Below are 15,059 nucleotides of genomic sequence, written 5' to 3' on the forward strand. Positions count from 1 at the left end.
CTAGAAAGAGGCCAAGAACTCTTGTTCTAGCTCTGGGACCTCTAAATTAGCTGTTGAGCCTTGTGGAGGCTCTATTCTGAACTGCTCAGCAGCAATGGTATAAGGAAGCTCTGTAGGGAAAATTTCATCCAGTATTTGTCCTGAATAAGTTCTGGATGCCTCACTGTGCATTTCGTCCACAATTAAGTACGATACCTGAAGGATTGAGACAAACATTTTCCACTAATTTCCAGATTCTGTAGTGAAAACAGATCTAAAATTTCTGCTAATTGAAGTCTAGTAAGGTGAGACCCACGGGATTCTTTTTTCTGATTTTTTAAATTCCTTTCAAAATTTACAGTAAGGAACAGGTAAAGCATGTGTACTTAAACCATATCAAAGACTGAGTATAAGTCTCAATATTCTAATTCAGAGTGCAAAATGGTCATTACAGTTATAAACAATTTTATACTAAATTGCAAAAATTCCAATAACTAGATACTACAACTACAATAGAGGAAATCGCACATCTGCTAGTTCAGAGCTTATGGTGCGAATGTTTATCAGCTTATGGTGCTTGAATGTTATCCAGCTTATTGGGGTGTAATGTTATCAGCTTTATTGGGTTGTGAATGTTATCAGCTTATGGTGTGGAATGTTTATCCAGCTTCATGGTGTGAATGTTATTACATGTAAATATCAAGTCTAAAACAAAATTCCAACTCCTATTAAGCCATTTATCTTTAAAACTGGAACATGACCAGAGTAACCAGATACTGAGATAAATTAGAAATAAAGTCACAAAGACTGGAATAATATGCAAACTAAGATGCTGAAACAATTCCACCATATGAACAGATCACTTATGCATGAGGATGAAGGTTCCTTATACATATACCCAAAGGAAAAGCTGAAAGCTCCATCCAAGAAGCTGTTCAACCTTTAAAATTTGACAATGCTGTTCAAAGAAAGAAAAAAATTTTTTTACTCAAAATTGCTAATATCAATATCACAAACTATGAGTAAAAAAAATTTGATCAAATTTTTACCTGTAAATTCCTGTCCACCAACCAATTGACTTCAAAGTCATCATCATCCTCTCCAAAGGGATTCACAAGAGATTCAGCCACTTTCAACCAACCCATATAGAAAAAAAATTGAAGAAAGGTAAAAATTGGAACATAGAAGTCAATGTCTTGCTTGGGTAAAATTTTGCTTTGGATCCAGAAAACTGACGGTCCCCATAATTGTGCAATAAAAAAGGTATACACGGCTAGAGTCACAACCTGCAAAAAAATCACAAAAACTAATTAAAATTCTGGTGGATATTTAAATCTGCATAAAAAAATATGAAAAAAATCAAATTTTACAGTTTGCTTCCACAAACAATACATACAATAAGCAAATGAAAATGTATTATTCTGAACTTACTGCTCTTATAAACTTCATGGAAACCATCCTGATTCTATTATGGATGTTTAAAACCAAACCACTTCTTTAGAGTTAAATGGAAAACGCTCAGTTTCTTTTATGGACGAATATAAACAAACTGCATAATACATTTATAGGAGTGAACTGAAGTTCTACACACATGAGTATAAAACTAGTGGGATGCTTATCCAATCATAACTGAGAAGTCCTCCACATAAACCACGAAACCTGTTGATTTCATCAATGATAGTTTTAACAGCAAAGTCATCACGAATTCTTCCTTCTTTCCTAGCTCTTGCTACAATGCTTCCAGCCCAAACAAGTGGCATCCAGTATTTAGGATGTGGTGTTTTAGTATCTAAATCATCAAAGATTTTCTGCTCATTCTCTGTCATGAAACTGATGGAATGAGGGATAATCAAGGATTAAACTTTAAAAATTGAGTGCAGAAAACAATCTAAAATGATTCTCTGTGTAATCAAAGTAAATATAATGAAAATATCATGATTAATATATATACAATCTATCATAACTTACATTTATAAAATCTAACTTATTAAAATTTATAGGCACCATGCACATTCCAAACTAGTGCATACCTGAAAATCAAATGATAAAAGATGGAGAAATTTATGAAGTTGGGTCCTTAAAATTAAGAAAAGCGGATGTCACAATGAAAATAGAAATTCCTTAACCAGTGCCTTAAGTAGTTCCCCAACAAAATCAGTAGTAAATAGTACATCTTGGAAGATTTTCCATCACTTTAGAGACAAAAAGTACTGTTGAAGAGCCTGTAAATTTTTCCTGTATCACTATGTATATGCAGGCTATTTATCCATGCAATAAAATTACATTACAGGGCCTAAATATTTCACTGAAATCAACAAATTATGAAATATAAGAAGTGCAGGACACTGAAAGCGTTTTTTGAAACTAGTAATGCCACATGTGCTACAGCATTTAACATGAAAAAAAAATTATGTGTATGTTGCATGCATGCTTGTCTGTAAATCTTAGGACATTTGTGGAAATTTTCTTATGAAAGGAATGTTGGGTGTTATGATTTCAAGTGAAATGCTGCGGTGTGGTGGTGAAAATGCAATTTAATAGTACTGTAGTTAGTCAAGTGTCCATGTAAGGTATAGCTGAATGAATAAGAAAACTCATAAAAGAATGGCTAAGGAATAATTGTTCCTCTTATTTAAATATAATGATGAATGTGACCATAAGGTATTGAGAATAACATTACATACTTACTGAAAGATGCTTGGTGGAATTTTGATTGAGAAAGTAACACATGACCGGTCTGATTGTAGCAAAACAATTGAATTTCAAGAAAGAAGAGGATGTAAAGATAAAGTTTTTGTTATGAACATATGTATGCAAAGTCTGATAATAGAGAGAGATTGCTGTAATGTGTGGACATGGGTATAGAAAATGTCTATGACAGAAATGAGAAATGCATTGTAGTGTGTGTTGGCAATGTATGATCTAGATTAGTATTTATTGACAGTATGTTAAATCTCTTAAGATAAACCAAAGTTAATCATAAGAATATATATAGTCAGAATTCTTGTACCATAAAAGGCCTGAAACAAGGGTTTGTTATGCCTAAATGGATAGAAGACATACAAGCCAAGTCATTAAATCAGGAGGGTTGTGAATATTATATGCCGGGGATGATCTTTGTGAATGATACCATATTGATTGGGGATGGTGACCTTAAGCTGCAAAAAGTGAAAATCTGAATGTTGGAAAGTTGAAACTGACTATGAATAAGTAAGGTTATGAAGGTAAATGGCAATATGAAGCTGGAGCATGGTAGGAGAGAGAGAGAGAGAGAGAGAGAGAGAGAGAGAGAGAGAGAGAGAGAGAGAGAGAGAGAGAGAGAGACACGCACACGCACACACACACACACACACACAAAAGGTAAGTCACAGTGATGAAGAAGGAAGGTAGCAGTGTGCAAAAATAATGGGGTGCTGAAAAGGAATGTCAATTAAAAAAACCAATAGGGCGGATTGTATGAATAGCTTTTGAAGACAAATTTCTTTTATGGAAATGAAGCCTAGATGATGAAATTGAAACTAGAAATGAAGAGATAGAAGGACTGACACATGATAAATTTGGATACAAATAGGTGGTAAACATTTCAGCACAGGAAAATCAGTGGATCGTTGTATCATAGGAAAGGAATAAAGAACAGTAGATTGGGGGAAGCGTGCTTATTTCAGAAGTGTTGGAAGGAAAGCAGACAGCAAGACCTAAAACTACTACTATATGGAATGGAGGTGTATTGGAACAGAGATTCTTACTATTAAGGAAGTATGGGTGTTGCAGTTATGTGCAGGAGTTTGTGTGTGCTGTTAATGAGCTTACTGTAGATAGTATATGAAGTAACTAGTATGGTAGAAGGCGTTTGTTTATTTGCCGATTCCTTGTAACAGGAAAAAACCGTCATTAGTGAAAAAATACAGAGGAAGAAAGAAACTAATTTTTATGATCTAAGTGAAAATTTATAACATAATAAAGTATACTTGGTTTTCAGTTTAATGTAAAAGTAAGTCTTGGGCATGAGTATCCCATGTCTGTAGCAATTGTAATATTATTTTTTAGGGGGAAGATAAGAAAAGCAGACAAAGGTCAAATGCAGGTGCCATGTGTGAATAAGAAAAGAGGTTGTGCTTGATGTGTGGAGATGAAAGTGTTAACTGTGGACAGCACAAGAAAGAAAAACTGCAGACTGATGAAAGAACCTGTATGTTTGCAATTAAAGAAAATTATGATCAAATTAAAGTGCATATAAAGTTTTAAGAACCTGGAAGCCAAGAAGATGAAGATGAGGGAATGACGTTATTATGGATAGTGGAAAAGTCTAGTGGTTATTTCATAGAGATACTATTTGGCATTCATTGTAAGGGATGGCTGTAGATTAGAGGTGAATCACATACTGAGGAGTGAAATGAAGGAAGAACTCTGAGAAAGATTTGAAAGAAGAGAGCCACTTATTTGTAGACAAAAGATGGACTTTTGAATGCGAAAAAAAGTGGAAATTATTCATGTGCATATTATGTACACAGAACTTTTAGGAACAAGAGGGGTTACAAGGGTAAGAACTATAAATATAAGTGGAGGAACTAAAAAGATACAGTAGAAAAGTGTGGGAGAGAGATTGTCACAAGATTTATACTTAAAAAATGAACCAGTATTTTGTGATTGGTCATACAGCCCAGATACTATTTCAGCATAAAAGTACCCTTGGTTCAAAACAAAACTGATTTAAATGCATAGGTATGGAGTGGTGATGTAAATGCAAGTAAAAACAGTCATCAAACATCTTTTGATTTCCCGCAACAAAAATCATCACAACTTGTCTATTCTAGTAAGACATTTCCAGTCAAATGGATGGCAAATGCATAAAAAAATTATTTTAAAAATATCTTAACAGAAATACATCTCTGTAAGTTTATTTAAATCTGCCATAGATAGTGATTTTCATGTTAAATAATCTATTTTACCCAAATTACACAATTAAGAAAACAAGCTTTTATAAATTACTGTACTCTCAGAAATACGTATATCTACAATACAGTCACTAAATTATTACCCGAAATCTTGGAATATTAGAACCTTATTAAACGCTGAATATTAAATTGGGGTGTGTTCAAGGATTGTTTTGTGATTACAAGACACCTCAATATTATCTGAAAGAAAAAATGATAATGTACATATATGCTACTCAAAAGGGTGTGTCAGCTCATGCCAAAAGCTAAACCATCAAGCATAGTATTTCTAAGAATCATGCAATTAAAATACAGTTAATATCTTCTTGGTTAGGTTTAAAAAGATCACATTAATTTGGAAGACCACCAAACTTAAGCAGGAGATAGGAGATAAATGTCGCTAAATATGAAAATAAAATTTCCAGATGCTCCAAGTACATGAATCTCATTAGACGGCAAAAGAATTTTTATTAAGCTTCAGAGAGAGAGAGAGAGTGAGTGTTGAGTGTAAAGACCCCTTCTTTACCCAACTGATCATGATCTTGTATCTCATCTAGGTTATAAATGACCTATGTCAAGACCTTCATTACTCACTAATCACGATCTTGTCTCTCCTCTAGCCTAAGCAGCAAAAATCACATGCATACGTTTGTATGTAGAATTTTCTGGTCTTTCCGCTGACATAATGTATGTCCATTATGTCCTATGTTATTACCATTTTATTGACTACTAAGAAACAAATTCTCTATCTGTGAGCAAGTCGCAGACCCCGAGGGGTTGGGTACCCTGTTTCCATCTGCACACTGCTATGTATACCACGTGCCCAGATAATAAATCATCAGTACCCAGTTCTATTTTCATTCAGAGCTCACAACTGGTGACCCTAGGAGTGACAGTAAAAAGCAGTTTTGGCTTCGCCATAACAGACTCACTACAGCCACGCTAACCTTCCTAAGCTTTTCATGGAACCATACGACAACAAAGTTTAGGCTTCTGAAAGCTCCTTCCTTGGAAAACCACCCATGCCACTAATGGACTAATTATGGCGTACCTACCCAGGTACATTCTGGCATGTTTAAACGGTTTGGCCCTGCCATTTGCAATCCACATTGACCATATTCAGAAAGTCATTACTAGAACCACATGGAGTTTTAGTTTTGACTTCTGACAAACCCCGAACACCATTAACGGACTAAACACAGCACTTAATTGTGTTTTGGTGGGCGAGAAGTCAAAATGACAAACACAGAACCCAAAAATCAAACTGAGGACCCACAGATCCTCTGCATCCCCCTCTCGCCTTCGAAAACCATGGTAACTCAGGCAATAAAGCTGCCGCCATTCTCGCGGCAAAACACTGCATTATGGTTCCTGTGGGTTGATGTACAATTCCGTGTAGCAAAGGTCACGGACAAAGAAATCAAAGCAGATATCACCATGACGACAATGCCCGAGGAAGTGTTTAATAAAATTACACCTTGGCTAGCTGGAAAAGATCAAATACGAAGACCTCCGCAGGAAGCTCACCGAGATCCATTCCATGCCCATCCCAGAAAGAGCCCAACGTGTAGTGGACCAGATGAACCAGCCCCTGGGGGACGCATCACCCAAGGACACCTCGGACGAACTAAGAGGTCTCCTGATGCTGCTGAACCATGACGAATCCAGCAAAAGAAGGGAGATCAGCCAATCACAAGAAATATTCCTATGGTGCCTCATGGATGCACCCACACTTCCAAAGGAGAAATTGGTGAACGTCGCACAAACTCCACGAGGCCACCAAGGCCTCCAAGCACACCGCAGCACCCGCAGCCTGATAGAAGAGAAGGTCGAGGAGGGGGATACACATGTAATATATAGGAAAAAGGCGCCGCCACAGCAGCAGAGGATATGGACAAATCCAGCCTGGTGTTATTTCCACTGACAATTTTGAAAAATTCCAGAAATTGCAGAGCTCCCCGAGTTCCCGAAAAAGTCAGAAACTGCAGAGCTGCCTGTGTGTTCCCAAAAAAGGCAGAGAACGGCCACCTATAACAGCAGTGGCGCTGCAAACAACTGGGAACCCCAACCCGTGGGATTCTTCATCCACGACGCAATCTACGGGTGCTGAATGCTGGTAGACACGGGTGCCATGCAGTCGGTCTTTCTGCTGTCGAGAGAGGACCACAAACGCCCACCCAACACCATGGTTGCACTAGTAACTGCAAATGGAAGCCCCATCTGCTGCTAAGGAACCCAGACCGGCAGAATATCCATTCTGGACCCTAAGTATGAATGGCCCTTTGTCATCGCGGAAGTCAGATTCCCTCTACTGGCACAACATGGTCTGCTGGTGGATGTTGGCCATAAACGCATTCTAAACACCAGAACCTGCTGCTCCCACCCGCTCACTGCCGGCCAAGGAATGCCCGTTGTGTGTGCTGCCGCGTTGTCCAAACACAGCGCCCTCCTGCACGAATTCCCAGGCGTTTTCAAGCCGAAGCTACGCCAAGTGCTGGAAACACACGTCAAGCATGGTATCTTCCACCACATCACCACCACGGACCCACCAACACATTCAAAGTTTTGCTGCCTGCCGCCCAAGAAGCTCCAGGATGCTTAACAAGCATTTGCAGAAATGGAGAGAATGGGTATTTGCAGGAAGGCATCAACCCCATGAGCATCCCCCTGCCACATGGTGAAGAAGCCAGATGTTCCTGGAGGCCCTGTGGGGACTATTGTCAATTGAACCTGGTGACAACGCCTGACCATTACCGCCCTGCCAAACATGTAGGACCTAACAGGAGCCCTACACAGCATCAAAATACTTACTAAAATGGATCTACTTTAATCTTATTTTCAGGTGGCAGCACATCCCGACGATGTTCTGAAGACGGCCATCATCATGCCATTTGGAACATCCTGGGGGACCTACCTTTCTGCGTCTGCTAAGTGGAAGATTTCTTGATCTTCTCCAGGTCCCCAAAAAAGCACCTGGGACACGTCCAGGCCGTGCTGAAATGCCTTCAGGAGAACGGGTGGATTGTCAGATTCGACAAGTGTTCCTTCGGCGTAGTGTGTGGACTTACTGGGACACGAGGTCTCTCCGACACGGGTGTCCGCCCCATGGCCTCCAAGGTAGAGGTGGTAAACAACTTCCCTACACCAAAGACAATCAAGTCCCTGCAGGAGTTCCTCAGCATGGTCAATTACTACCGATGATTTGTGCTGGATATTACCCGCATCATGTATCCCCTGACCAAGGTGCTGAAGGGGAAACCGAAGATCTGACGTGGGAAACACTGCTGCATAGGGCACTCGAGCAGACGAAAGCAGCTCTTGCCAGAGCCACCACCCTAGTCTACCAGGACTCCACTGCCCCCTTGAGACTTACCACCGATGCCAGTAATGTCGCCTGCAGAGCCATACTGGAGCAGATAGTGGACGGGTCCCCCCCACCCACTCGCCTTTTTCAGCTGCAAGTTGAAGCCGCCCGAAACCCGCTACAGTGCATTCGACAGGGAACTGCTGGCAATCTACCAGGCAGTGCAACACTTCGAATACCTCCTAGACAGCAGCCCCTTCACCATCCAGACAGACCACAAGCCTTTGGTACATGTTTTCATGAAGGCGGGGGATGTGTAGTCGGCAAGCCAGCAGCAGCGCTTGGCCGCTGTATCTGAATTCGGGTGCACCATCAGCTACGTCCCTGGAAAGAACTTGGTAGCCAACGCCCCTATCAAGGATTGAAATAAATTTGGTCCATATGGGCATCGACTATGAGGACCTGGCAAAGGAACAAGCTGCATACCCCGAAACGCCAGCTTACTACACGGCACTACCCGCACTGAAGTGGAAGCAAGTGCCAATAGGAGAACAGGGATCAACACTTCTCTGCAACACCAGCACAGGTCACCTCCGGCCCTGATACCCGCATCACGGAAGAAGCAGGTATTCGACATCATCCACAACCTCAACGCGGCTGATGACTTGAGAGTTTGGCATGGGATAAATAAGGATGTGTGGGGATGGGCAAAGAACTGCATACCCTGCCTGAAAGCAAAATCACCTGGCACACAGAATCAGGCATTGGAGACTTCCCTCAACCACGAAGACAGTTCTGGCACATTCATGTGAATGTCATAGGCAGAAGCATCTACAAGCACCTGTGAGGAAGCCCTACTATCAAGTTGGATTAGCCATTTCAGTAAGCCGGACAATATCACTAAGGAAAGGGGTTCGGCATTCCTGTCAGAACTCTGGGTCTCCCTGGCACACCTGATGGACACAACACTACACGGCACAATGGCATATACATAACCCCAAGGCCAAACAGCACTGATGGTACGATGTACCGACGAAAATTGGAAGGTGCAGCTACCCTGGGTCCTGCTAGGACTTCGAACAGCACCAAAAGCAAACGGCAAAGAATCTCCTGCAGAAAAAGTCTACAGGGAATCACTGGCAGTACCAGGCGAATTCTTCCCCATGGAACGAGACGACCGAGATACGCCCCTCAGAAGACTAAGAGAAATAGCAAAGGAATTTGCACCCCGCCAGAAGACTTTCATGGACAGGAGACACAACTATACACAAGAAGGCCTAGAATCCTGCCCACCATTTTCCTGATGGAACAATGCCCGCCGCCCACCCCTGTCCAGACCATACAGAGGCCCATACCATGTCATCACAAGAAACTCCAAGGCCTACCTCATCGACATCCACGGGTGGGAAAACTGGGTATCCGTTGACAGATTAAAGCCAGCTTTCCTGATGGATAACAAAACCCGGGAAGAGATCGGCAGACGTTCAAGAATTCCTCCACAAAACAAGACCTCAAGCGAAGGAACCAACATCCCAAGATGTGGTCGAAGCCGTTCCAGAGGCCAGATGAAAGAACGACATCATAGCAGGCCCACCGGACGACCCAACAGTTGAGACCGCCCCACAACCTCAAATATCAAGAACTTTGGGATGGCTCCTGATACCAACAAGATATTGTGATTAACTGTACAAATCTTCCAATTATTTATTATTAATTATGCATTATTTAATTTTTCATTATTAATTATTAATAATTGTCTTTGGGGGGAGCACTTGTAAAGACCTGTGTGAAGACCTTCATTACCCACTAATCACAATTTTGTTTCTCATCTAGCTAAGCAGCAAAAATCACATGTATAGTTTTGTATGTAGAATTTCATGGCCTTTCCACTGATATATAATTCATCAATTTATGTCCATTATGTCCTTTGTGATTACCATTTTATTGTCCCCACACTGCTATGTATATTGCATGCTCAGGTAATAAACCATCAGCGCCCAGTTCTGTTTTCATTAAGACCTCACAGGGTATTTGTGTAAATAAATATATAAATATATAAAATCTGTAGTTTTCCAATTGATGTTATGGTTATAAGTCAAGCAGTGTGAATAAATACACTGTTTGACTTCTAACCATAACATCAATTGGAAAACTACAGATTTTATATACTATTAATAAGAATAAAACATCAAGGGTCATGAGAGAGAGAGAGAGAGAGAGAGAGAGAGAGAGAGAGAGAGAGAGAGAGAGAGAGAGAGAGAGAGAGAGAGAGAGAGAGAGAGAGAGAGGGCATGTTGTGTATTTGTGTAAATAAATACTATATAACATCAATTGGAAAAATACATATTTCATATATGTATAAGAAGAATAAAACATCAAGGTTCATCATAAAGAACACCCTAATCATTTCTTAAGAAAAAACAAGCATGTTAATGTTAAAATCATTCTAAATTGGTAGTATCCATCACAGACATGAAAAACTATCACTCAAAATTCAGCATATTTTATCTCAAAATTCTGAATATGAATCTACAGTTCAGGATAATGATTGCAAAAAACAAAAAAGGAAATAATGTACTATATGAAAAAATTGTGGGAATACAAGAATAAAGAAGCAGTATCTTCCATAAATTTAAAGAAAGTGAGCAAAATTATATTACCCAAGAAACAGGGAACACTTAGGAACAGAAACATTTTTTAAATTAAAACCCTTTTTTTAATTGAAAAATGTTCACACCCTAACACTTTTTGAAGGGAAGTTCCTTTAAATACTGTGCCATGCTATTTTAAAGTGGCAAACAGTGATTTGTTGATCTTTTTTTAGGCTTGGTAAGAGATTTGGTTCCAGTTGGTGTTTAAGACCTACCGTTTTCATAGGGGGCTGATTATTTCGGTGCAGTAACAGAAAAAACTTCAAGTACGAATAGTACTGTACAAAAGGCAGTCATGTCAACTTGCCTGAAGATACTGGATCATTCAGCATTAATGGTTGCTAGCTTTAGTTTTTTTTTTTGTTTGGGGGGGGGTTAAATGACTGATAACCTAGCAGACTTCTCAGTTATCATGGTTCTGTCAGTGTTAGAGTAGCTAAGGTGAGAGTTGAGAAAGAATGTAGAGCAATAAGAAATTGTGTACAATGGATTAAATGATACAGACATTAACATGATTAAAGTACACTGCCAATGAATGTGGTCGTATACTCGACTATCCATGCGGCCACAACCAATGCACAGCTGTGTGACAATTCTGAAGATAGAAGCTGGATTGGTACTAATTCACTAAACATTTTTTATTTGATCATGAGATAAGCTTTACCAGAACTTAGCAAATATGGTCAATGGACAACATTATTATACTTTTTCAGTGGAAGGAAAATCCTTATGTTGGATGGAAGGGACATTTGATTAAATTTCTAAAACCGACAAGCTGTCATACCGAGACTTAATGGGTATAACTTATCACATCATTAAACTGAACACAATGCATACTATGTACTTCAATCTTACTATAAGGAAAGATATGGAAAATTATTTTTAGGATGCCCCCAACCTTAAAGCCTTTTAATGACGTCCATGGAGGAAAGAATTAATAACTGCCATTTCTGGGCTCAGCCGTGTCGCTCCCGTGAAATATGTCTGCTTTAGCACTATTTCTAGTAAAATATTGCTATAATACCAGAGAACTGCCATTTTTTTGCCCAAGTCCAACTTGGTTAATCAGTTATAATGTGCACAACTGAAACAGTTTGCATATAAAAATACTAAGAATAAAGGTGTTTACAAGACATATCACACACTGATGTCCTCTAAAGAGATTCACCAGGAAGATTCATGATAAGACCAAGATGCACTTAATTAAAATCACTTTCAGAAATATCTTCTGCACATAGTAAGTTTCCTATCCAGTAACAGACTTTAAAGAATTGTTAAATCAGTCACTGAAGGAATAAAAGGGCACAGAAAAACTGCTGCTCTGTAGCCCTGTATGATAGATTGTCTAATGTTTTTCCCAAGATGATGTAGACATCAATCACTTGGCAAGAGATGAGACTCCTTCAGTACCATCAGTCATGAAATAATCTGTTCCAGTAAAATATGGGATTAAGATGAAAAAAGAAATAACAGTTCTTAGATCAGATGATGAAAAAATAAAATCTTGAAGCAAAAGTTATGGATCTTTGTCGCTTTAGAGAATGTATTGACATAAGGTTGGAGACAAGGTTAGGCCAAATAACAGTTCAATAAGTGATAGACAAAAGGGACCAATGTACCACTCATAATGAGACACTTCAAGGCAAGTGATGTTACATTAAAAATGACAACTGCTATTCAACTTGAATAAATGCTGTCATGCACGTTATGATAACAAGAATGCCAAATAATGATATAGTGGTAATTGGTAAGGAGGACTGCTATTGTGAAGAGAAGGGACTAAAAAATCACCTTCTTCTAATCAATATCAAATAACATTTAGCTGGAAAACAATCCAGAAAATACTATGGATACAAAGAACATCAATTTACTATTAGGGAAAAGACTACAATACAATATATTAGATCCTACTCAGTGGACTGTTCAATTTTGGTTGAAAATCCCACAGAGGATATAGAAATATTATAAGATGTACTGTGCAGGCAAGAGCATCCAGCTACCATCTTGTATTTTAAAGGCTAGCACAGCTCATTTTCTACTCTTTAGATAAGTGTCAGTTAAAAGACAGTAAACAGAAACTGAAAATACTTAGGGAAACTATTTACCTTGCCCCAATTGACAGAAAAACAATGGATGTACGTACATAGTGTTTTATAAAGTTCTCACAATAACTTTGTAGAAAATTCAATTTTTATGAAATAGGCTTAGCCAATGGCATATACCCACCAAACAGCAGCTTTATATGGTTAAAAAGAAAATTAAAATGTTGACCCTCTAAAGTATGTTAACGCCCTACGTAGTTTGAAATTATATAAGGATTAAAAAAAGGTGATAGCTTAAGTATATACCCTGTAAATGTATAGTATAATTATTATAGCTCTTGAAGGAATAAGCACGCATGTTTACAATAAACAACCTGGCCCATGTGGTAACACAAGTACCTACTGATGCTTACTATATTGATGGAAAGTTATTAGTTGATGAAAAAATAAAGATCTTTTACATAACAGAACCTTGAGACTTTCGAACATCATCACATTGTTCTATATGAACTTCAAGAGATGCATTTGAAAAATATACAAACCTAAATGACTAAGCCAGCAGATACATACATTTTTTGCCCCGGCAAAATAACCACTATAAAACTAGGATGTATAGTTTATTGTTATTTATGTTATATACTCAATAATACATTACCAGTAAAATGCACAAACTTTTATTACTGCTGGTGTATATGAGAGAGAGAGAGAGAGAGAGAGAGAGAGAGAGAGAGAGAGAGAGAGAGAGAGGAGAGACTAGAGAGAGAGAGAGAGAGAGAGAGAGAGAGAGAGAGATGTATTTATGTAAATAGTAAACACACAGTTGGACTTATAACCATAACATCAATTGGAAAAAATACAATTTTATTATATTACTAACAACAAGTAAAGCATTGGGGATGATAATAGAGAGTGCCCTAATTACCTCTTACAAAACAAAAAAACAAATGGAAGGAAAGGCAGGGAATAATTTTAAGGTCAATATCACTTGTGAGATAATAGACCAGAATTTTAAAAAGAACATAAACAAAGATGGACAATAAAGGGATAATCCGAAACAACAAAGGATTAAGTGTATGACCACAGAGATAAAGAAGAGTGCTGGAAATGGCAGGAGGAGTTAAAAGATCAATGGGCAGGCCATGCCAGGGATTAGGAAAAAAGATTTAATAAATGTTGGATAGAGCACACACATAACACATATACCCAGTGTAGCTGTTATCTCGCCAGTGCATTGGTAGGCTTACCTGATGAAGCCTGTATGTCTTCAAAAGCTTGTACTTTGTCAATTAAGAATCTGGAACCTAAACTATCCATCTTATTGGAGCCTAACACATGTAATATGAATACTGTACATTACTCATGGCAACCATACTATAAATACATACATACATAACAATACATACATACATACATACTACCTACATACATACATACATTAACCATTACATACCATACATACATACATAAATTATTATAATAATATATGTATATATATATATATATATATATAATATATTATATATATATATAATATATATATATAGATATAATATATATATATATATTAAATATATATATAAAGTTTGATTATAAAATATTACAAAAGAAATACTGGCCTTTCAGTACACACCAAGGTCTGTAAGCCAAGCACAATTGGGAACTATGATCACATGTTTCATAAACAAGAAGTTAGGCAAACCTGATTTACCCTTTCAGTATCCTCAAACTATCTACAAATGTTAAAAAAAATAGTAACTGAATAATGAGTTGCAATATCAAAATTGTCTAATATTATTGCTTTAATGTTGATTATCACGTTGTCAAACAAGAAAAACAGCATGGCAATTACAGCATAGCCTAGTGATCACACTCTAACTTCTTGCCTTGCCTACTGGCTCCCAATTTAAACAAATATAAGCCTACCCATTAAAATTTTATGGAACAAAAACTTTCCACAGGGTCTTAAAACTAAGTACTTAGCTTGTGTAATTATGATTGAAAAAAGCAGTCGAACACAATTTCCCAAGAAAAACCTGGCGATCACTGAGCTCTTGGACAGACCAGAGTATAATTTGGGGGGGGGAGAGAGAGAGAGAGAGAGAGAGAAGAGAGAGAGAGAGAGAGAGAGAGAGAGAGAGATGGCCGCCAT

At 38.2% G+C, this 15,059-nt stretch overlaps 2 protein-coding genes across 2 annotated transcripts in view; one reads left to right on the forward strand and one right to left on the reverse strand.

The window, feature by feature from the left end:
- Positions 1-14,224, reverse strand: LOC135225090 (bestrophin-3-like). The gene is made up of 5 exons (XM_064264350.1): positions 14,155-14,224; positions 12,251-12,296; positions 1,569-1,809; positions 1,029-1,265; positions 1-195 (listed from the first exon to the last, which is right to left on the reverse strand). Exons 1-5 carry the CDS (start codon positions 14,222-14,224, stop codon positions 1-3), a joined length of 789 nt encoding a protein of 262 aa, XP_064120420.1.
- The window catches only part of LOC135224900 (uncharacterized), a 315,424-nt gene that overhangs the window by 221,907 nt on the left and 78,458 nt on the right, over positions 1-15,059 (forward strand).

Source organism: Macrobrachium nipponense, chromosome 12 (assembly GCF_015104395.2).
Source record: "Macrobrachium nipponense isolate FS-2020 chromosome 12, ASM1510439v2, whole genome shotgun sequence".
Lineage (NCBI taxonomy): Eukaryota > Metazoa > Arthropoda > Malacostraca > Decapoda > Palaemonidae > Macrobrachium > Macrobrachium nipponense.

Bases quoted from the DNA above. Each gene is read 5' to 3' on its own strand.
- LOC135225090 (XM_064264350.1), bottom strand. From the start codon at position 14,224: ATGGATAGTTTAGGTTCCAGATTCTTAATTGACAAAGTACAAGCTTTT. The intron at 1,266-1,568 runs GTGTAGAACTTC...ATTTTTTTGCAG, and splicing joins CACTAGTTTTATACTCATGT to GTTGTGACTCTAGCCGTGTA. The intron at 196-1,028 runs GTAAAAATTTGA...TCAATCCTTCAG, and splicing joins TGGTGGACAGGAATTTACAG to GTATCGTACTTAATTGTGGA.